This window comes from Biomphalaria glabrata, chromosome 12, assembly GCF_947242115.1.
Source record: "Biomphalaria glabrata chromosome 12, xgBioGlab47.1, whole genome shotgun sequence".
NCBI classification, from domain to species: Eukaryota; Metazoa; Mollusca; class Gastropoda; family Planorbidae; genus Biomphalaria; species Biomphalaria glabrata.
In genome coordinates, this window is record NC_074722.1 from 16,604,780 (window position 1) to 16,628,296 (window position 23,517).

The window sequence follows — 23,517 nt, forward strand, 5'->3', positions numbered from 1 at the left end:
ACTTGACTAATCACTACTAGTGAACCCATCAACTAACTAAAACCCTCTAAATCTACACCACTACAAACACTAACAAACTAACCAAAGCAACTATCTAACTAAATCACTACAACTACTACCCTAGACCTAGATCGACAAACAAACTACAATAAACTAGTCTAGATCTACAATATCCTACTACTACAACCAACCCATAACTAAAACTAAAACAAGAACATCTTAGCCTTAGTACACTTACTATCTAGACTAAACTAATTACTAACTAGCTAAAGTAAGAAACAGATTATAACTAAGCCACTAATAAGGCAACACTACAGAAACAAAATAACACTAATGTCACTAGCTTCACACTGACATACTATACTGACCACTGGTCAACTGTACACTCAGCTGTTTTAAGACAGCATGTAGTACATCCCTTTTATACTATCCCGCACTAACCTATATAAATATGCGGAAGTACAATTATAAAATCTGACACTAACCTATAAAAATAAAATTTATAAAAATAGCTCTAACGTATACAACAAAAATACATTTAAAAAATAGCTAAAATTGCATATAAAACTAGCTCTGGGAGCGCAAGCTCACACACACACACACAAACAAACAAACAAAAAGACGTAATAAATTACTATTACATTCTGACCCTTAATTCTTTCTGAAGTTTTTTTTTTTTTAAATTCTAGAATAGGTTCTTCCTTTATTTAAAAAAAATTTAAAAGGCATATTCTGAGGTATCTATAGTGCATTACGCTACTACTCACTGCACTTTATTAGTTTTGCTTGATTTTTTTTATTGGAGGGGAGGGTAATCCTATTACCCGTTTTGGTCGCGTTAATGAAATTTAGTTATTGTATCTTTGCTTTTCCTTTTGTTGACAAAACAAAAAGGTAGGGGGGAGTAACATCAACACACCCACTGGCTACGCTCATAGAACTTGCTGACTGTCACGTAACGAAATAGTATTTCTGTTTGAGTTGATATTTAAAATAAGTATCTCCGCGTTTACAACGTTCTGTGATGTGATCAGACATTCTGTTTAGAAGGGAAATTACACAAAATTGTAACATTACAATATTAACCAATTTATGCTATTGCATTGTATAATCTACACAAACCTATTGTTACAGACTGTAGTTTGCTTTAGATTTTAAAAAATCAACTCAACTCAAAACCATTTGTGTGTGTGTGTGTGTGGGGGGGGTTAAACTCAATCCCCCCTTAGCTACGCTCATAGAATTAGGTGACAGTAGTTTGCTTTAGTTTAAATCCCCTCTTCAATATTAACCTCAAAATCCCCTGGAGGAGATTTAACCCCCCCCCCCTCCGGCTGCACTGGGGCAAGTGATGGTTTAACATTGAAATAAAATAAATTTTACATTACAATAAAAAAAAAAATTGAGAAAATAAAAACTGTCACAAAATTTAACCTTCCCTTCCGGGGGTTGGATTTCGTTTTGAGGGAGGGGTTTGAACCCTGCATCCCCTCCCCCGGCTACGCCAATGATATATATATGTGAACCCTGTCTTATCGTAATTATAGCCTGAGAAACTCTTGGCGTTGACTTGACCCTTGAACATATAGAGCGACTTGTGATACCGGTACTGCACAGTCACTGTGACTCAGTAGTAGGCCTACATTGAAGAAACAATAGGTGGGTATTGGTCTGTAAGTAGGCCTACTCGACCTATGTCATTTGAAAATTAAAATAAATATGTCTTCTTTTTTTTTATTCTATTAGTTCATAAATATAAAAAAGCATTACTTGTAAGTCCATACAATTACGTATTTAAATAAAAATAATAATAATAATAAAAATAATAATAATCAGTATTATCCATAAGGAAATATATCTTACAATGAGTGCATCACACCAAACAAAGCATTAGGCCTTTAACTATAGAAAACTAAAACATACATTCACACCAGGCTCATAATTTACATGGGAAAAGCTTATATCAGATAGTTTCTATTAATGATTTGATTTACAGATTTTGTGTCTATTTTGTCTTTGCTATCGGTGTCTTGTATCTCTTTTGTGATGGAAAAATCACAAAATACTAACCCAAAAGGGTAATTTTAGTGGCTACTGAAATGGGAATAGACGCTATTAGTTTCGTGTGTTCTGTCCTTCCGTCCCGTTTAGATCTCAGAAACTAAAAATCGGACATCATGATAATTAAGATCATTAAAAGTTCTAATGCAACTTTTTTCTTTTTTGAAAGTGAACCATTTAATTTTACAAATTATCTAAATTATTTTATTAATTTTGAATGTATCAGCATCATCTTTCCATTGCATTCCTCGTGGAACACAGGGCCTCCGTAACAACACGCCACTCTCCACGGTCTATTGCTAGTTTTCTAATGGCTTTGCAGCTCTTTCCTGTCCTCTCTGCTTCATCTAGTATACCGCGTCGCCACATTCTTTTTGGTCTTTCTCTACGTCTTGTTCCCTGAGGGATCCACTCTAAAGCCTGTCTAGCTCTGTGATTAGTATTTTTTCTAAGGGTGTGACCAATCCATCTCCACTTCCTTTCTAAGATCTGCACTTCTCTATATTTTCCTGTCCACTCATCTCCCACAGTTTGGTGCTTTCTATGTTTTCGTATAAGGTTAATAATTATTATTCAAAAAATCATAAGTGTACGCTAAATGAATATATGGATGCGCGATGGCTGCGTGGTAAAGCTCTTTACTTCCAAACTGGGAGTCCTGGACGCATTTTGCTGACGGGAGCTTAAGGTATTTTTTATAGGGAAAAAATGGTTGTATTTGCAATGTAGCTAGGGCTTATAAAATATTTTTTTAATATTTATCAAGTAAAATCACTATTCGATAGGGAAAGGATATCTCTATTGGTAACATGATCTAGGTATGGTATTCCTAGGAGCCTTCTCATCCTTCATGTCTGGGCCACGTTTTGCCTCTTTACAACCCTTCACGTCTCGAAGAGTAGCTGGCCGTAGGCACAATTATTTGGTTTGGATAGTTGATTCTTGGCATTGAGGCTAACTGGTTTGTTTGTTCAGATAGGCATTTTTTTTTTGAGAGACGGCTTCTGCTTGTCCTATCCGACATACTGAGAAGATGGCCTAAATACATTCACGTTTCTGTTTGTTCAAGTCCAGTATGACCAATGTAGACGGGGATTCTGGGGGGGGGGGGGGGGACCTTCAGCTAATACGCATAATTTTGAGTGCGTCTCTGTCGAGGTTCATCGTCATCTCCATTCCAGAGTAGTGAATGCAACATTGTCTGCGAAATCCAGGTCCTTCCGTCTGCTTGGTTCATGCAATGGGATACCGACAGCAGTCTAATTCTTTTTTTTTAAATGACAATGTCGATGTCATTCAAAAAGAGCATTGGGGGATAAGATGGTTATGTACTAGTTTAGAGAGTATTGGGGGATAAGATGGTTATGTACTAGTTTAGAGAGTATTGGGGGATAAGATGGTTATGTACTAGTTTAGAGAGTATTGGGGGATAAGATGGTTATGTACTAGTTTAGAGAGTATTGGGGGATAAGATGGTTATGTACTAGTTTAGAGAGTATTGGGGGATAAGATGGTTATGTACTAGTTTAGAGAATATTGGGGGATAAGATGGTTATGTACTAGTTTAGAGAATATTGGGGGATAAGATGGTTATGTACTAGTTTAGAGAATATTGGGGGATAAGATGGTTATGTACTAGTTTAGAGAGTATTGGGGGATAAGATGGTTTTGTACTAGTTTAGAGAGTATTGGGGGATAAGATGGTTATGTACTAGTTTAGAGAATATTTTAGTTTCAGTAGGTATTGTGTATTGTTTTCAGCGACGGTAAAAGTAGTGACGTAGTAAGACAGACGAATGACGTAAGAGAATAGGCGAACAAAAAGAACATCATGGCGATAGCGTAGAAAACGTTGTAGATAGATACATAGCGACGTTTAAGAGGACTAGGCAGACTTCCCAGTTATGAATAAATGAGTCATTTGCAATAGTAAAAGTCTTCATTAAGTTCATATCGCTAACCTGTAATGTTCTGTGGCTAATGTGGAGTAATTAATGAAATAGAAGTGAAGTTGAACAAGATATTAGCCCGCAACAAGAAACAACCTAATCTCACACCAGTTTCGATGTTGAGGAGCTCCGTTATTCCATCGTCTTAGCTTGATTTGCTACAGAGATTTCGCAGCATCTCAACCAGTTGTAGTGGGATGCTATATTCTCTTGCTATTTTCCAGAGTGATTCATAATTGACGCTATCAACTTAAAAAAACACAATAACTGATCAACAGAATGTATTTGTTTTATTCTACTCTTTGCTCGATGATATTTCGCAAGTCGAAAATCTCATCAGTGCATGATCTGCCTCTTCAGAAGCAGCGGAGAAACACGAGTAGGAACCATTTCCATAAGACACTCTTTATAACTAATAAAAAAAACGTGTTCATTTCAATGTTTCTAATTTCACTTTTTTTACTCAATCTATAAGATGTCTCAAACAATGACGTTTAAAAAAAGAACCGACACTCATTCTCCAGTGTCACAATCAATTAATTACTTCACAGTATTATGATTCAACATCAACATAAAGAACAAAAAAAAAAAAAAAAAAAACTAACGAAATTTTCTTTTTTTTTTAGGGAAGTGGGTGGCAGACTGAGCTTTCCGCAGTGGTTGACACCGATCCTAGTAACGCCCTTCTCCAGCTACATAATCTGCACACATAGGACAGTAAAAGTTCACATCTGCTATTCCGGCTTTGTTTATTCATAGACTACGTTCATACCAAATGGAGTGATAGGGTTTCCTCTTAACCAGTTCACAAGAATGCTACTATACTGCTGGAAACAGAAAATTAACCGTAATAAAAATATAAAGATCTTTAATTAAATACATAAATGGCCTAGATTATGTTGTTAGTCCATTAAAAAAAAACCTTACAAATAAATGGAACCAGGACTTATCATTTTTCTTCTATTTATATGTGCAAACACAATTTTGAGTTATCATGAGTTAGCCGACTTACATTTCGATAAGTATCTTAAACTGAACTCAAGAAATCTCGTATCAAATGTAAGAACTTTGACCTTTAAGATAATGAGGGAAAAAATATTTTAAAAGTGTTTGGGTAACTAATACCATGGTACGTGTACATCAGTGAGACCATTGAGACCATTATGGCGCGTGCTTTACATCTTGTCACTGGTTCTTACGTTGTTGTCAATAATACTTTTTTTAAAGAATAAATTGTATTCACACCAGCAGAAAAAAAAACAAGCAAAATAAAAATAATACTTTAAAAAAGGGAAGAACGTCGAAATCTCTGCATTATTTATCAATACTGTAGGAATAAGTTCCTTTTTTTTTACAATGTAATACAAAATTAATTAATTACCACGAATGCTAATTGGTTAATTTTTACTGATTCGTGTATAATAATCGACTTTGAATAATTATGCACAATTTCAACTTGATCTTAGAGTGGGCAGTAGGAGAAAAAAAACAACAACGTGTCAAAACGTAATGAAGGGACTAAATCCATTTAGCATTTCGAAATCAAACAAGATAGTTAATCACTAACTATTAATTAACTATTTAATTTTTTATTGATTCATGTCTTGTCAGGTACAATGAATAATCGTGCAAAGTTTTAAATTTATCCGAGAATGGGAAATGGGAAAAAAAAACATTTTTTTTTACCATACAGACAGACAGAGTGAGTTGATATAAGCTTTGTAAAATGATTAACACACAAAAATATGCTAAACACAGAAAAAAAAAGTTTAACACAAAAAAAAAGCAAGTAACAAAAAAAATACCCAGTGTTTTTAAAAACTTTAGTACCTGTTTTAGGAGGTGAGTACCTTGATGTCTAAATCTATTCAGAGTACAGAAAATTCAGGTTTGATGATATTGACTTATATACATTAATTAAAAGACTATACTATACTAGAATACTGGATCAAGTTAGAGATATAGTATTAATATTGTGTATTATTTATATATTGTATATTATTTACAAAAGTATACATTATCAAAAGTTACTTCTATCCGCCCAGCTCATGATTTCTACAACTGATGGTGCGCAAAATGTTCCTGCACGTCTAATTACTTATTCAACGCTTTATTGAACACATGCGGGAATTCCCCCTGACGTGGGTTCAAAAGAAAAAACAACATAAGAAAATATAATTTTAAGATTATGTACCGGTATTTAAAAATATTAGATAATGGTCAATTCAGAGTTTCTCTGTGTAGCCAATTAGCTAGTATGTTTTTTTCCCAAAGATTCGAATTTCTAGGGAAATCTTTAAAGCAGTTTTCGAGATCCGTGTCCACCTAGCCGCTAACTATCCACCTAATAACAAGAATTGTAAAAAAAAAAAAATGTTTAAACACATCAAAAAAAAAAATATTATCTCAGAAAAGAAAACCTTGGCTAGAACAACATATATTACTTTATACTTATATTAATGAGCAAATATTGACAGGTAGGCTCTATAGCAACAGTATTGTGTACATGTATGTATATACACAATATCCTATAGGCCTACACATTACACGCCACTGTTCAATAATTCATCACGGTTCTTGTATCTACATTGATGTTGGCTGTCGATGGCATCATGTTTCTTTTCGACATTTTCGTTTTTTTAAATATTTTAATTGAGTTGACGTATCCTTTTTTTTTTTCTCGCCCCTGTGGCTGTCAGCATTCATCCCGCGGTAGTAGCTATTTCCGTCTCAAGAGTACAATATTTCTCATGACTTAGAAGACCCATTTTATGTCCTGCACATTTTACCTAAAATGATGCAGTCAGAGCAGTTGTTCTAAACAAGTACATGTAAGCTCTCATTTCAGTCTTGTTTGTCCTCATTAAGGGCTTTTCTTGAAGTCAAATGTATGTCCCTCAACTTTGGTGTAGATTTCCACCTGACTCTTTCAGAAGCCATTAGCTACCATGTGAGTTCCTCAATACCAGTTCGACACCTGAGTTGGTCTCTATGTCTCTTCCGGGACTTGCCAAAAAATGAATGTCTTAGCAGAAGAAATAAACTTAAAAATATACTTCAAATATAACATTGTTATTTACATAGAAGGAATGAGTTTCTGAGTACCTAGATCTATATGTCATCGTGCCTATAGTTCTCCCATCTCCATATTTTTTTTAGAATCCCCGGATGTGAATATTTCGTGTCTAGTGTTTAGAACTAGATATGCCAGTGTGGTTATAGTGTCGTTATCACTACTCCTGCAACCAGACATTTAGGCCTAGGGATCCAAGGGAAAGAAAAACAGGTAGTGTGTGTATATATATATATATATTCCATAATATTTATTAAAAAAAATAGATTAGAGCCTACTCATTATGACTCATAGAATACACTAGTAAAGGATCTTATTTGGTAGACCTTTTTTTTTGTCAAGACAAATCATCAAATGTAACAGATCTAGATCTTGATTTAATCTTAGACATGAAATATATAATTAATATGATTATGAGGGCGTGGTAGCTGAGTTGTAAACCATTTGGGATCTGAACCAAGGGTTTTCGGGTTCGAATCCCAGTGTTGTTATTACAGGAAATAATAACACTAATCAAGACCTAAACTTTAAAAAAAAATAATAATAAATAAATTTTGGTAATAAAACGAATGTTTCTTTTCAATGCCGAAAGATTTATCATAGGGGAGACTACTAGCAACAAATTGATTTTAAAGTCATTTTCATTGATCATCCAAACCCAACCCATACTTAATGATACTACATAGTAACATAGATCTAGATTATACATCTAGGTCTACTAACTACTATAGACTATAGACCCCTACTCTCACTACTGCTTACTTATTTACTCTCATATTTAATCATATTACTCTTAGATCTAGATCTACTACTCATGGCATATTATATATAATTTATATAGATTTAGACAATTTAGATTATAATAGATCTAGACTAGACTAGGTAGCGGTTAAGTTAATTAAGTTAATAATTAACGGTTAATTACTTAATTAGTTATTAGATGATCATGATGATGTAGCCCAGGCCAGGTTTACAATAATTTCACTAGACTATATTCTATATATTTCACTGAATTTCAGTCAATAGAAATCAAATCACCCGAAATTTTACATAAATATCAATATGATATAGTATTATAGTCATATATCATATACTCATATACATAGTAGTCATAGTCATAGATTTAGTCTAGACAGTCTAGATCTACTATAGATCTAGTAACTAGAATTTATTTTTTACTATTATCTGATATAGATCTAGTAGAGTGGACCTAAATCATAATATCATTGTCAATGATCATATTGATGTGATATGTGATTTATATAACTAGTAGTATTAGTATTACTATGACTATAATTATATTAATATCATTTGATAATAATACCATCTAGATCTAGTAATACTCCAAAGTTCAAAAGAGAAGATAATTATTATCTTATCTTATATTATACAGACGTTATGTTTTCTATTAATAAATTATGGTTCAGTGTTTATGTATTATTGCTATTTGTTTCTATTCTTCTGTCCTGAAGTGTCTATTCTTCTTCTTCTTGAAACTGTCAGGTAGAGTTAAGCCTTCAGCTCTTGGAACTCTAAGCCAGCAAAAGTGAACAAGAGCTCCCTCTCACTGGCCTGAAAGAGAACAGTGTACACTGTTCTGTCTGATGGGTGGGTCCGACTCGCGGCAAGAGGCCTCATATACAAAGACCCCGCTATTTTCCTTTTCTATACCAAGCTAACCATGTGGGACACGCCATTTATGTAACGGCCCCTTAAGGAACAGCGCCTGGATTGGGACAAGGTTGTGGGAGTTTTTTTACAACTCTGCACAGTGCAGTGAGGATGCTCTTGCACCACCTTAGGCACCCCCACAGGAATCTTGTTTTGCTATCCTTTAGCCTAATCGTTTCCTCCTACGATCGTTTCAGCCCAGGCGCCACTATGAGGCAGGGTAGCATGCCTGGGGAAGTGTCTATAAGTTTAGTGATTTTACTATTGGTGTTACTCTAATCAAATATATGAATATTTGTTTGTTTCATAACTCTATTTTTTTGTCTGTTCTAGAGGCAAGGGGTCTCAATCAGTGGATGCATATATTCTAATATTTGATATCATTAGAGAGTAACAGAATAAAAAATGATCTCTAAATAATCTAAATAATCATGCTTTTCTACAGGACCTACACACAATGGCCAGCACAGTACCTGCTGAGAAAAAGCTACCATATGTATATCTTGGACAGACTGGTCTGAAGGTATCCAACCTATGTCTAGGGGCTATGACCTTTGGTGAATCAGCGGTAAGTTGTTTGTTTCTTAATATAGTTATTTTGTAAATTGTACTTGTCTGATGTGGTGGTATAAGTTGAATTAGACCCCTTTATAGGTCGCTGCTTTAAAGTTTGAAACTTACAATACTATTAAACCTTCTATTTTCATTAGCACTTCTTTAGTTCAAATCCAGCAATCATGGTAATATTCACACAGATAACCCCTCTCTCTCACCCACTCTTTGATAGGATCATAGCATATTGAGAAAGCTAAAAGCATGAAATTGCGCTTAACAAAAACAATTGGTAAAAATTTCTAATTGCAGTTTATTATTGTTAGTCTAAATCTATTAAATTACAAATTTAATTACATGACTGATCAAGCTTATTGATACAACTATGCTAATAGAATCTTTGTTTTTTAAAACAAAAGTATTTTTCTATATTTTCATGTTTAAAAAAAAAAAAGCTAATGTACAGAAGCTTAGTTGATTGTGATTAGCTGCAACATATTCTACTTGAAGGCTGTAGTCTACATATTTTTTTAAATAAAATCTTCTCCTTAACTTTTCCAAAAAGAAAAAAAAAATGTATTTGTAGCAACAAAATGTTTTTAAAAAATGTTCTTTGATATAGTGAATTTTTGTTTTTTGACCTATCCACAGTTTGGTACCCCAGGCCAAGCTGATGAGGACCTCTCCCATCAAATTCTTGACAAATTTGCAGAATGGGGTGGCAACTTTATTGACACGGCTGATATCTATGGTCGGGGTAAATCTGAAACTATTGTTGGAAAATGGCTCGCAAGGTATGCCTCACATCCTCTTGTTTTGTGGGTACAAAAACAACTAAGTCACCTTTAATTGAACTTCTAAATTTGTTTGTACAAGAATGTCAATGACTATTGTTTTATGTGAACTTATAATTAGACAAAATGGATATATTTTCATTTATGGATGAAGGTTATAGTAAACATTATAATAGATGTTGTCATCTTTCAATACAGCCAAAACAGAGAAAATTTTGTCATTGCCACTAAAGTAAGAGCAAACATGGGCTTAGAGAACAATGTCAATAATATTGGTCTCAGTCGCAGACATATAACTGAAAGTATAGACAAAAGCTTACAGAGGCTTCAGACAGACTTTGTGGATCTTTATCAGGTAAAATTTAAAGCTTATGTTTTTTTAGAATGTTTTCTCTGAACATCTCTGTTTGTATATCGATTGACTATTTCTCATTTAAACATTATAATTCTTAAAATACTCTTCATGCTTTTAAAATTAAATGTCTCAAATATTTATTAAATCAGGCACACTTTTTTGATGATGGAACAAGACTTGAGGAAACGTTTCGCACTTTTGACGACTTGGTTCGCAGTGGAAAGGTTCGCTATGTTGGAGTTAGCAATTTTTCTGGATGGCAGCTTCAAAAAACTGTTGACTTGGTAGAGAAGCTGGGTTTGAACCCCATTGCAAGTTTGCAGGTAGGAGTAATAAGCTAGATACCTTACTGGCTACTTAGAGACAATGTCTCAAAAATATTTTGCATTAAATTATAGATCTTTACGCACCAAATAAGCTTCTAGGGCATACAATGGCAAGACTATCTCAACATATTCTGATGAATGCCAGTTTGTACAGTTTTGTTACACATATGCCAAAAGCTTTTTTTTTTCTGAGTTTGAAGGTGGATGGTGTAACGGACATGTCCAGTGGAAGAACTTTGAAGATTAGCTTAGACATTATCTTGCCTTATTTCTCGTATAGAGGAGAACAACTGGCAGTTATTGAACCATTCAGTTAGGGAAATCTTACAAAGGCCACTAGACACATATTTCAGACCAAAAGTAAAGCTTTCATTGGAGACAGGGTAAATCCCAAAAAAATCTAAAATTGACGTACAGCAGATAGTTGCTTTGTCTGTATTGGATGTTGCAAAATATATTGGTATAATCTAGCTTGCAATACAAATGATCTTAAAGGAAATAAGATTATATATAAAAATATTAAAATCATTTTAACTCTTTGGCTCCGGAATTAATTCGGAATTATTTGCCACTTTTGGACGGAATTAATTTTTCCGCCATTTCAGAGTGCGCTACTTTGCTTCGATATAACTTGTATAACTTTTTTATTTATTATTGGAAAATAATAAACTTGATATAGAATTAAAGAGAAATGGACGCTCTTTCCATTTCTTATGTTTTCTAGTTTGCAAATTATGTTGTTTTTGTATTATTGGGTTTTGAATATTTAAAAATGAAAAACTCACCGACATTGAAAATATCCATCCAAGTGCATGTTTAAAGAAATTTATTGTTCAAATTGAATTGAAATAGCTTTTTTTCTCATTTTTATCCATTTGTTTACAAAACACCACAGAAGAAACAGCAATAGATGCAAAAAATAATAAACTGGAACTAATAATCCAATGTCACTACTTTAACGAAAAAGCCCATAAAAAAAGCAACACTCTTGGAACAAAACACTTTTCCCTAAAACTAGTCCAACTGTACAGCATATATATATTTATATTATTTTCTTCTAAAGTTCTTCATGTACTTAGTATATAAATATCCCTTCTAGTTGTGATATTCATGGAAGCAGTCAATAATCAATATGAATGTGTGGGTTCGACTCCCATCCAGCGCAAACATAAACCGTTCTCCCTGACCCAAAGTGTTTACATACTCTGTCTTTCTTTATAGTTATAGGTCTCCATTCTCTGAAAATGGATCTTATTCTAGCAGGGGTGTTCCATTTAATCCTATGGTCAGCATAGCTATTTATTTTGCTAACAAGACTATCAACAATGTGATTGTCAATGAAAAAAACATTCCATGTCAATAGATGCAGTGCTGACTAAGTCTAGGTTGACAACCCTATTTCTTGGTGGAACAAATCTGAAATTGTTCTGTTTCAGTGCCTAGATGATAGATCTAGAGATCTACATCTATCTGATTAGATTTAGATGTAGATAATGTAGAGACAGCTAAACTAGTTCTAGATCTACATTGAACATTAGCTGGGGGTGGAGCTGCTTCATCAGCTGATAAACTTCATCATTACTAGACCTAGGCATAGGTCTAGACCTATAAATTAATTTACTAGATCTAGATCTATATAATTAGATTTATCAATATCACCATCAGATGAAACAAAACCACTGTCATCTGAATTCTTATACTTCTTTATCAAAGAAATATTTAGATCTACAAAGTTTATATGGCCTTGGTTGAAGCTCCATGTTAAAAAAACACGCACACAGAAAAAATAAATGTCATCTCTTTACAAACTTCGTACAAAATAAAAACACGTTAAATGAAGGAAATTCCGGATGTTTAGCAAAGGGAAACTATTCTAGATAAAAAATTAAACAATAAAAAACAAGAATTGGAGAAATGAAAACGAAAAAAAAAAATTTGAAATAGCCGATGCCCCCAGCGTTGGTCCGACTTTTTTCCCCTTTTTTAAAATCAACGTCCTGAGCGTTGTTGCGGAGCCAAAGAGTTAAAGTATGCTTTTTCACTCACAAAAAAAAAGAACATTTTTAGCTGCCCCCGAAAGGGGAAAAGACGCTATTAGTTTTGTGTGGAATGTCTGTCCCGTTTAGATCTCGTAAACTAGAAAAGATAGTGAAAATCTTACACCATAATATTTAAGACCATTCAAAGTTCTGATGCAACGGCTAATATTTTTTTTTCTGAAATCGAAAAATCTAATTTTTTAAATCACTTATGCAAGCAGTTTTTTCATAAAAATACACCACTTTTACAACTATTCACTATTAATAGTAACAGGCTCTTTAGAAGGGGAGATACACATTTATCGCATATTTTGAACACATTTATTCAAATGGATTTAGATTTTGTAAAAAAAAAATTTTTTATTACATTTGTATTGCTAAGTTATGTAAGTTCTCTCATACTAACTACTTCTTTTTTTTTGAAAGAGAAAAAATCTATTTAGTATGTATATAAGTTAGACATAATTTAAAACAACAATTAATAAGTAGTTTTTCATATTATCGCACGAACTGCAGTGCTGCACTACGGAAATAGTACACTTAACGAAAGGAAATTTCTTTTTTTTTACGGAAATGTTTTATTCTTGAGGATTTGAATAAGAGATTGACCCTTTACAAAGCAATTAGATCAACTAGATATTCATTATAAGACATCAGTTATGCCAGGTTCACATCTAACTTTACATTCACTTTCACCTATCATATGGTCTGCTGGACCGCTGGGGCACCACACAAGATCTGTCAACCTTCTTTCTCCATTCTTCTCTGTCATTTGTCTTTGATAGAATTGCATTCTGATGTTCTTTCTGAAAATATTGAAACCTGCCTTTTTACCTGCCAGGGTGGACCACTTCGGGGGCTGATTTTGATTTTGTGTTTCCACATAAACTGTCTTTGTAACCTTCTTATATGTTTAAAGCACTGGGCTCAAATTGGCTAAGTCACTAGCAGAATTATGTAATTTATATTTATTAACACTGTACTCATCTTTAACTCCTTCTCTCCATAATTATTTTCCAAGTTCCGATGGAACTCTTCATTTTGCTTCATTATTTTATTTTACCCTGTTATGATTAAGCTTCAATAACTTTTTGTTTATTTTTAGAAAGTGTTTTATTTGGTATAGAGTTAAAGGAAAACGCATGCTTTTTTTATATAACACAAAGTAAAGTTTATACAATCAAACATTAATTTAACAGGTCAAATCAACGATGGTATCGTCAATTAGGAGAGAAAATTAATTAATCTATAAATTAAAATTAACTAGGTTGTTTATTGAATATAAAATAGGGTTACTTTATATAGATTTATATAATTTAAAATTTAACTTTGACGCTTCTGGTTATTCAGAACTTTTTTCTTTTTTTTCTTTTTTTTAAGCAAGAATACAATTTAGTGAACAGAGAGAGTGAGTGGGAACCTTTTCAAGTCTGCAAGAATTCAGGGATAGGAGTTTTGCCTTGGAGTCCACTTAAAGGGTAAGTCTTGTAACGTAGATAAATTTAATAAGTAATTATAAAATATTTATTTATTACAAATAATGTTATTCTATATATTTTATATAAGACTTCATGATTGTTATGTATCTTTAGTTCTCAAAATTGAAAGGTGTAAAATAATTAGTTGTATAGCACTGTAGGACTGCAGAAGTGTCTTTATATCTCAAATTTTTTCTTATATCAGGGTTTCTTAGAACTAGTAGGGCATCTATGGAGGATCAAATCTGAACCCTTATGGAGAATAGGACATACATTTTAGATTTAACTTTAAAAGTTATGTTTTCTGGGTGTCTTAAGGCAGCACAGAGATTTTTACAAAGAAACTCACAGCACAAAAGAGCTGCTTCTCTTTAGCTGCTAAAAGGGGTTTAGTATTTTCCAATCTTGACTTTACCTTATTCAGACTCAAGAGATGTCATGAAATTCTGACTCAAAACCATTTTTGAACTGACAAATGTCCTTTTTCTAGTCTGCTCATGATCATATTACTTAAGTTGTATATTATATTGAACTTCTAAAGCTTTGAAAACAAAGCTTATAATGACACAGCCTTTATAAAAAAACAACAACAACTGATTGAGCTTAGTTTTTGTACTGTTTATGTTTTAGATGTTCCTTAAAAATATTAGTCACTGTTTTAGAGTTACATTTAAAAAAGTAACCAAAAAATGCCTCCTGTAGCTCTTTTTTGTTTTTAAATAATTTAAGAAAGAATTATTTAGACCTCAGTCTATCTACAATAACATTTTATTTTTCACTTAGAGTTGTACATGAATAAATGTATTGTTTTAGTGGTTTGTTAACTGGCAAGGTCAAGAGAGGTCAGAAACCAACAGAAGGTCGCATGGGTTGGGTTGCTGAAGAGACTAACAAAGCATCTCAAGCTGCTCCACTGTGGACATCATTTGATGATAAAACTTTTGACCTTATAGAAACTGTTGAAGCCATAGCTAAGGAGCATGGTTAGTACTTAAGAATTACCCTAATGCTTATTGATAGAAAAACTTAATATATTACTTGCAACAAAAGTCAAGAAGTTTCCCATTAAGATGTTCATTAAAATTAATAATAATCAATATTGAAAGACTTCAAATTGGAATGAAGTCTTAATTTTATTGTAGATTATTTTATTTTTGAAATTACTTAATACTATATGGCTTCTCTGACTTGACAATAAATTTATCCAATCCTCTAGGGTGCATTCTTAGGCTTTAGATAAAGACATTATGCATTGCTCATGGGGCATAGTCCCCCTTCTCCCATTCCTGAAACCTTGCTGGTGTGATCCATAGACACCAACTAGTAGCTGGAGCTGTTTTAGAGAATATCATTGTTGATAGTTTCAGTGCAAGAAAGGCTCTGTTCCTAATTTTTCCTAGAGGAAAGTAGAACTTAATGCATCTTGTTAAAAATTGTAGCATAAAAATCTATTGTTAAAGAAAAAAAAGTCTTCTCTCTGTGGAAAGTCAGCTTTGATTCATGATGTGATTGATCCTGAGCTCTTGAGTCTGCAGTAAATCTACACCAGTCACAGATATTTATCTTTCTCTAATGTCCATGAATAAAATGTGGTCTAGCATGTCATGAGCATTCTAGAAAGTTACTAGAACAATGAGAGATACACTTAACAAATTAAAATCTTGGTACAACAGAAAAAAAACAATATGTAAAACATGTCTATTAAAAATGTTGTGTGTGTGCTCAGATTTTATTTATTTAGTGAAATCTTTTGAGAAGAAAATGTGTGGAATAAATTCTGTATTCACTTTTATCTATGTTGATTGTAAGTTAATGATTTTTTCCCATGTACTTAAAAAACAATTAATTCTTTATTCTCTTTCACTCATTGGGGTGCAGTGACTGAGTGGTTAAGCGTTTGGCTTCTGAACATGGGGTCCTGGGTTCGAATCTCAGTGAAAGCTGGACTTTTAATTTTGGGACTTTTAGGGCGCTCCTGAGTTCACTCAACTCAAATGGGTACGTGACTTTTGTTAGGGAAAGTACAAGCTGTTGATCGCTGTGTTGGCCACATGACACTCTGCTCATTAACCATTGGCCAAAGAAACAGATGACCTTAACATCATCTGCCCTATGGATTGCAAGGTCTGAAAGAGAACTTTTTTTTTTACTTTGACTTTTTCTCAATTCCTCTTATGTTATAACTCTTCATGGGTTCAAAATGGGTTGGTGGACACGGATCTCTAAAAACAGCTCTAATGATTTTCCTAGAAATTTGTCAGAGAGAAAAGAATTAACAGCTAATTGGCAACATAGAGAAAACTCTGGTTTGATCTTTATAATTGTTTAAAATATAATCTTGAAATTAAATTTGGCTTGCATCTTTTTATTTTTACACAAGCACATCAGTGTGTATATATTCATTACATAGTTAAAAAAATAAATAGATGTTCAGGCAGGAATATTTTGCCCACTGTCTTATGAACTCATTAGCTAGGCTGATAGAGTTCATTTGTGACAATATTTATTTGTTTACTAGACATATGTTACCCGCGACCCGCGGGTCTTTATTTGCGCATTACTTTCGATATAGTCACTGAGAGTGTTTTGTAAACAATTAAACGAAATAATAATGTAATAAGTAAAGCGAATGTGTCAATGTAAAAATAGTGTGAATGAAGCTATAGGCTTTAAATCCATTTTTTTTTCAAATTAAAACATTTGCTTGTAGGCCTACATATATTTGATTAAAATTTGAGATGAATAGACTAAATTTTGTATGTTCATGTGTATAAAGTAGATCTTGAGGTAGACATAGATCTAAATCTACACTAATCTAGAGTTAAAAATTGGCTTTAATAGACTATTGAGTTCATTCTGTGCTGCGCATGCGTGAACTTTTTTTCATGAATGAATATAGGCCTATCTCAACACGGCTACGCAGCTTTAGCGAACAGCGAACGAATATATTAAAAATGCTTTAGAAAAACAAATTTGAATGTTAATTTGATTAAAATATGAAATGAATGGACAATAATTAGTATGTTTATGTGTTAAAGCATAAAGCTATCTTTGCGAAAATAAGTTTTATCATCTTAGAGTTCAATAAGAGTTTTAGACCTAGGGCTAGCCTAGGAATAGACTCAGTCTCAGTAGACAGATGTGTTAATGTGTAACCATTTGGTAATGTCTAATGAAATAATGTTCGCCAGGAAATCTGTAGTCACAGATATCAGGAACTAATTTATGTAAAAAAATGCTTTTGGATAATCTAGTGGATTGGATTTAGATGTATGTTAAACGTAGCTAATGATCCTTTCACGTTATTTCTCTTTCGCTACGAAAATAAAATTAGTTTTGCGAAAATGGGTTTACCCGAAGTCGATACATTCTTATCTATTAAAAACGAAAAGAGCGATAGCTTTGTTAAATGAATGGGATTATAAAGGGAACAATTAAACGAAATAATGTTTAGTACGCGATTCATGAATGAATATAGATCTAGACCTATCTCAACTCGGCTTCGCAGCTTTCGTAAACGAATGTAGCTTTAGAAAACCAAATTTGAATGTTTATTTGATCAAAATATGAAATGAATGGACTTTAATTAATATGTTTATGTGTTAAAGTATAAAACTATCTGTGCGAAGAGAAGTTTTATCATCTTAGAGTTGAATTAGAGTTTTAGATCTAGGGATGGGATTATAAAGTAAACAATTAAACGAATTAATATTTAGTACGCGATTCATTACGGAATTGTCTAATGAAAGAATGTTCGTCAGGAAATCTGTAATCACAGATATAAGGAACTAATTAATGTAAAAAATGCTTTTGAAACACAAAATTGAAGGTTAATTTTATTATATAATGAAATCAAAGGATCTTCTTTTGTCTTTTCATGTGTCAAAGTAAAAAACTATCTGCGCAAAGTGTATTTCTTAAAATTAGATCTAGGTCTAAATCCTTTCTATCTTTTCTCATGTCAACATTGTAGACATGGCCTAGATCCATAAAATACTATAGCTGTAATAGAGTCGGACAACTTTATTTTTTTTGAGGGTCTTACATTTGTTTTAGGGCTACAATACATTCACTAAGGTCTAAGTTGGTACCCAAGGAACATTCCTGCCTAGTTTTATCAAGATTGGTCAAGCGGTTTTGATGTCTATAAGTAACATACATACATACATACATACATACATACATACATACATACATACCCCTCACATTCTACTTTATAATATAGATAATACTTGAACAATTTATTAATACACAGTAAAATATGTTCCTTTTTATCTCTCATTCATCAATTGTTAGAAGCGAAGTAGTTTCTTTTACAATAAGTCATCAGCTTCATAGATTTAAACAAAAATAAATGTATATTTTACTTGATATATTCTACAACAGAACGTAGCCCTGCCCAAGTTGCTATTCGTTGGCTGCTGCAGAAAGATGTTGTATCTTCTGTTATAATTGGTGCAAGAAATCTTACTCAGCTGGAGGATAATTTGGGTGCTGGCAATGGATGGTCTCTATCAAAGGAAGAGGTAAGTTTTAATTTAATTTCTTTATTGTTAGGCTTGACATTATAGGATCACTTTTACTTATTTGTTAAATGTTTGTTTTCTCTTGTGACAACTGATGCTTGAAATCTGTGTATTACTTAGACATTGTTAATATTGTCCCCTTTCCCCCAATTCAATTACTAGAGTTAAACTTTTGTCTTTATTAAAAAAAATGAAAACTATCATTCCAACAACTTATAGCTAGGATACAAATTATAAGTGACTTTTTTCTTTTGTTATATAGATGCAGCAGCTAGATGACTTATCAAAGCCCCCACTGCCTTATCCATATGAGATGATCTTTCGGCTAAATACAGATAGAGGAAACAGGCATGCTGTCAACCAATATGTTCAATCTTTCACCAACTAAGTCCTTCATTATTATTTTGTTTCTATTAGATTATTGTCAAGTTGTATTTATTCAGTTGGATTTGGTTATCACATGATTGATGTGTAGTCCATGAAGTTAGACTATGCAATGTTGTGTTGATATGATGATCAGTTTAAAGCTGCCATTCAAATGTGCCTCAGTCCTAGACAAGCTAATGTGATACATTCCTTCTATATTAATATTTTTGTTTGTATCCATAAATAGTGCTTACAAGACAGAATTATTACAATGTATAATTAATATTGCCATGGTTAATATACAAAAATAAATTGTACAATAAATGTTACTTGATATATTGAACCCTTCCTTGTTGGTTATTACCTGATAATTTTCTAACACTTGTTAGACATAGAAAACTAATTATGCATAATAAGAAAATAAAAAACATTTACAACAAATGAGATTTCCAACTATATATTGCTAGCTTTTCTTCAGTGGGGCATTCTGTGTTGGAAATGTAGCCGCGAAAGTGTCAATAATCTATGTAATTTACATGTATTTGATAATTTTTGTTATTAAAATAGTATTTAGCTTAGTCTGTTTATTTTAAAAATATCTTAATATTATTCTTTTATTTTCTTACATCTGTAGTTTCCTTGTATCATATTTTATTGCTAAAGAATGTAAACCAGATCTTAAAAATTGAAATGCGAAATTCTCAAAAGCGCTTACTGTTTTTTTAAAACGTTTTATTTACAAAGTTTACATATCAACTCACTATGTAGGTCTTTTTGGTGAAAAGTTTGTGCACCTTATTTCTTAGGCACCCAATATCAAATCAAGCTGCTGTGAGAAACTTATACTTTTGTATGGGCTGATTTTGTAATTAAAATTAATCCAAATCTTTGATTGGAGTTATTGAAAACTAGCACAAATTTAAAAGTCAGACTTCTCCCAGGAATGTTCACACAAAAAAATATATCAAAAGACATTAAAGAAGAAGGAAAAAAAAACAGTAAAGGTGCAAGTATTTCATTTAGAAAAAAAAAAGATTAAATTATTTGTTAAAAAAACAACAACAATATCCCCTCAGTTGTTTAGCCTTAAAACTAATTCACATACTGTAAAATACTACTAACCAAATTTCCAATTTTAAGATAATCCAAAAGTCTCTTTTTTTTAAAATCATTTTTTCAACCACTCTACCCCTCAATACATTGCTGACCAGCATCTAGGAAAAACCTTCCCCTTAAAGTAATACTTGATAATACAATCCATTTCATTATCAAAGATAAATATATCAAAGTAGTGATGAGAACATTGGGTTTTGATATTGATGACATTCATTTGGCCAATGTATTGAAGAAGGATGCTCCAATCCACCGAGGCTGTTAGCAATCAAGCACTTGTCTTTCTAGTTTCTTGAATTGAGAATTGGTCAGTTGGTAGACCTAATGAGACAAAGATCACATGCCAAGAAGTTCAAAGTGAAATAATTCAGGAAAGATGTTTAAAAAAAAATTAAATTGTGAATTTTGTGATAAAATATTAATAGTCTGTAGTTTTATCAGCTCCCCATAAGAGAAATAGCCACTATTGTGTCGTCTTATTGTCCATCTGTCCTTCCATTTAGAGCTCAAAAACTTAAAAAAGATATTGAAAATCCTATATCATGATATTTTAAAATCTTTCCATGTTACTTTTTCTTTTCTGAAAGCATAAAGTTTAATTTTTAAAATAAATTATGCAAGCATTTTTTTTTTCATTATTGGTATTATTCACTTTTAAAAGTGAAAAACATGATCACTAAATTAAAAAGATTGGTTTCCCTTCAGGATATTTATAATACAATAAAGTCTAAGAAATTGTTCCAACAAGTTTAAGCTGCAACCAGTCTATAGAACATCTGAGGGAGATTGAATAGTGTGAAATTTGTTGGCAGCCTTCTGGAGAAATGTTGACAACCAACTTTTGGCAATCAACTACTTACTTGAGGAATATAAAATAAAAAAGTCAGTCAGTCTGAGGAATGTTGTAAGTCAGTGATGCCCAACCTTATTTGGTCTGCGGGCCACTTTAATTTTCATTGAGAAAGTTTGTTCACACAAATAAGTGCTTGAAAACATTGTGATCATCCTTAGCGCTTGTTTTCGAAGAATTGAAAAAGTTTCTGCAGGTAACACGGAGTAGAAGTCAATGGTCTGCATCACTTGAAATTTGTCAAGCAGGGATGTCTGGCTTTGTAAGTCAATCAGTTCCAGTTGCAGATCTGTCGGAGCACTTGACACAAGCAGGGATGTCTGGATTTGTAAGTCAATGTTCCAGTTGTAGATCTGTCGGAGCACTTGACACAAGCAGGGATGTCTGGCTTTGTAAGTCAATCAGTTCTAGTTGCAGATCTGTCGGAGCACTTGACACAAGCAGGGATGTCTGGCTTTGTAAGTCAATCAGTTCCAGTTGCAGATCTGTCGGAGCACTTGACACAAGCAGGGATGTCTGGATTTGTAAGTCAATGTTCCAGTTGTAGATCTGTCGGAGCACTTGACACAAGCAGGAATGTCTGGCTTTGTAATGTCAATGTTCCAGTTGCAGATCTGTCGGAGCACTTGACACAAGCAGGGATTTGTAAGTCAATGTTCCAGTTGCAGATCTGTCGAGGCACTTGACACATCGGCAGCAAACGGATTTTCAAAAAGACGGATCTCATTTTTTAAATTCTGAAAATCCACTAATTTTCACTGAAATTATCCATCAAGAGCCTCAGAAGTTTGATCATTCTTTCTTTACGGAAAGGCATATTTAGCTGCTTATCATTTTGTAGAGTGGTACAGGTTGGAAAGTGGACAAGATGCACCTTTTCCGCCTGTTAAATGAAGAGTTCCAATTTTGTTTGGAAAGCACATATGTCTGCATACACATGCGAAATCAATTTGTCTTTCCCATGTAGTTTGGTGTTGAGTTCATTTAGATGTGATGTGATCTCGCATAAAATAGCCAAATCCCACAGCCATGAGGAGTCGTTCATTTGTGGCACTTGTTTTGATTTATCGGTCATAAATATTTCAATTTCGTGTCTCAAATAGAAATAAACGTTTTAATACCCTCCCATGGCTTAACCAGGCCCCCCCCCCGCACTTCACTGGGATATAGAACGTCTTCATATTCGGACTCTATTTCTGTCAGAAAATCTTTGAAAGTTCTGTGATTCAACGCTTTTGTGATTTGATGAAATTTACAGTGTTGAGGACAATCATGATGACATGATCACAGAGATTTTGTTGGTGAATGATAAAGTGAAGCCGCAGGGGTTCAGTTCCATTTGATTCAACAACTTTTTAAATAACTCTTGCTGTCAGTCCGCTGTGACATCCAACCATATTTCTATTGCCATCAGTAGTCACTCCAAATAATTATTCCAAGGAAGAGCAAGGTCCTCTAATGATGGCTGACACTTCTTTGAACAGGTCTTCTCCAGCTGTAGTCCCATGCATGCTCCTCATAGCTGCTAGCTCTTCTGATATATCAAAATTGCTATTTCTTCCTCAAAAAAAAAAAAATAAAAAATACCAAGATTTGAGCAGTATCAGTTATGTCAGTGGACTCGTCAGCAGCAGTAGAAAACATTTCGAATTCTGCTGCTCTGTCTTTTAATTGTAAATGAAAATTTACCCCCATATCTTCCACTCGCCTTGTAATTGTCTTGCGAGAAAGGCTGACAGCTTCTACTGCATTCTTTTTTTCATGACAAATTTCTTCCATCACTGCTTGCAAGCACTTTTTTTTACACATTCGCCATCGGAAAAAAGTCTTCATTGCTCTACTTAAGATGTGAGCAACTCTGGCCATTATCGCAGACTCATTTTCTGGTCTCTTTTTGTTAAATATTCTCGTCAATCCCCCAATCTCTAGTCGTAACTTGGCAATCTTGTCTTCGCGGCTCAAACCAAGAATGCCACCATATGTGTTTATGTGTTTGGCTTCATAATGCCTTTTAATGTTATGTTCTTTAAAAACAGCCACACTTTCTTTACAAATCAAACATGTTGGCTTACTATCATATTCCACAACAAAAGTAAAGATCTGTCCAACTTTTCCTGAAAGTTTCTACATTCATAGTCCACATTTCGTTTCTCTCCCATTTCATTCAATCATAAACGTGAAACACTGACGGTACCTATCGCTTTGATATGAAAAGAACACGACCCAAAACTATGCATCGATGATGTTCTGTGTTGCACACACAAGCTGTCAAGAACACAGCTAGCTCAAGACAGTAGCGGAATTTTCCAAGAATTAAAAATAGCTGCCAAGTTTTATCGCCATTGAAAAAAACAACACTTGTGT

The 23,517-nt window shown here is 33.2% G+C and overlaps 1 protein-coding gene across 2 annotated transcripts; it reads left to right on the top strand.

The window, feature by feature from the left end:
* The first annotated feature begins 7,169 nt into the window (after nt 1-7,169).
* Nucleotides 7,170-19,533, top strand: LOC106052619 (uncharacterized oxidoreductase YrpG-like). Of its 2 annotated transcripts, none has more exons than XM_056006468.1 (9): nt 7,170-7,296; nt 9,200-9,322; nt 9,958-10,100; nt 10,299-10,455; nt 10,605-10,778; nt 14,201-14,298; nt 15,112-15,281; nt 18,685-18,824; nt 19,087-19,533. In XM_056006468.1, the coding sequence occupies exons 2-9, from the start codon at nt 9,212-9,214 to the stop codon at nt 19,210-19,212; spliced, it is 1,119 nt and encodes a 372-aa protein (XP_055862443.1). In that variant the 5' UTR covers nt 7,170-7,296; nt 9,200-9,211; the 3' UTR covers nt 19,213-19,533. The 2 variants fall into 2 exon arrangements, with proteins under 2 accessions (XP_055862443.1, XP_055862444.1); XM_056006469.1 differs by lacking the exon at nt 7,170-7,296 and adding an exon at nt 7,381-7,403.
* Nucleotides 19,534-23,517: the final 3,984 nt, after the last annotated feature.

Coding starts and splice junctions, on each gene's coding strand:
- LOC106052619 (XM_056006468.1), top strand. CDS start 9,212: ATGGCCAGCACAGTACCTGCTGAGAAAAAGCTACCATATGTATATCTT. Junction 10,456..10,604: donor ACTTTGTGGATCTTTATCAG/GTAAAATTTAAA, acceptor TTATTAAATCAG/GCACACTTTTTTGATGATGG. Junction 15,282..18,684: donor AGCCATAGCTAAGGAGCATG/GTTAGTACTTAA, acceptor ATTCTACAACAG/AACGTAGCCCTGCCCAAGTT.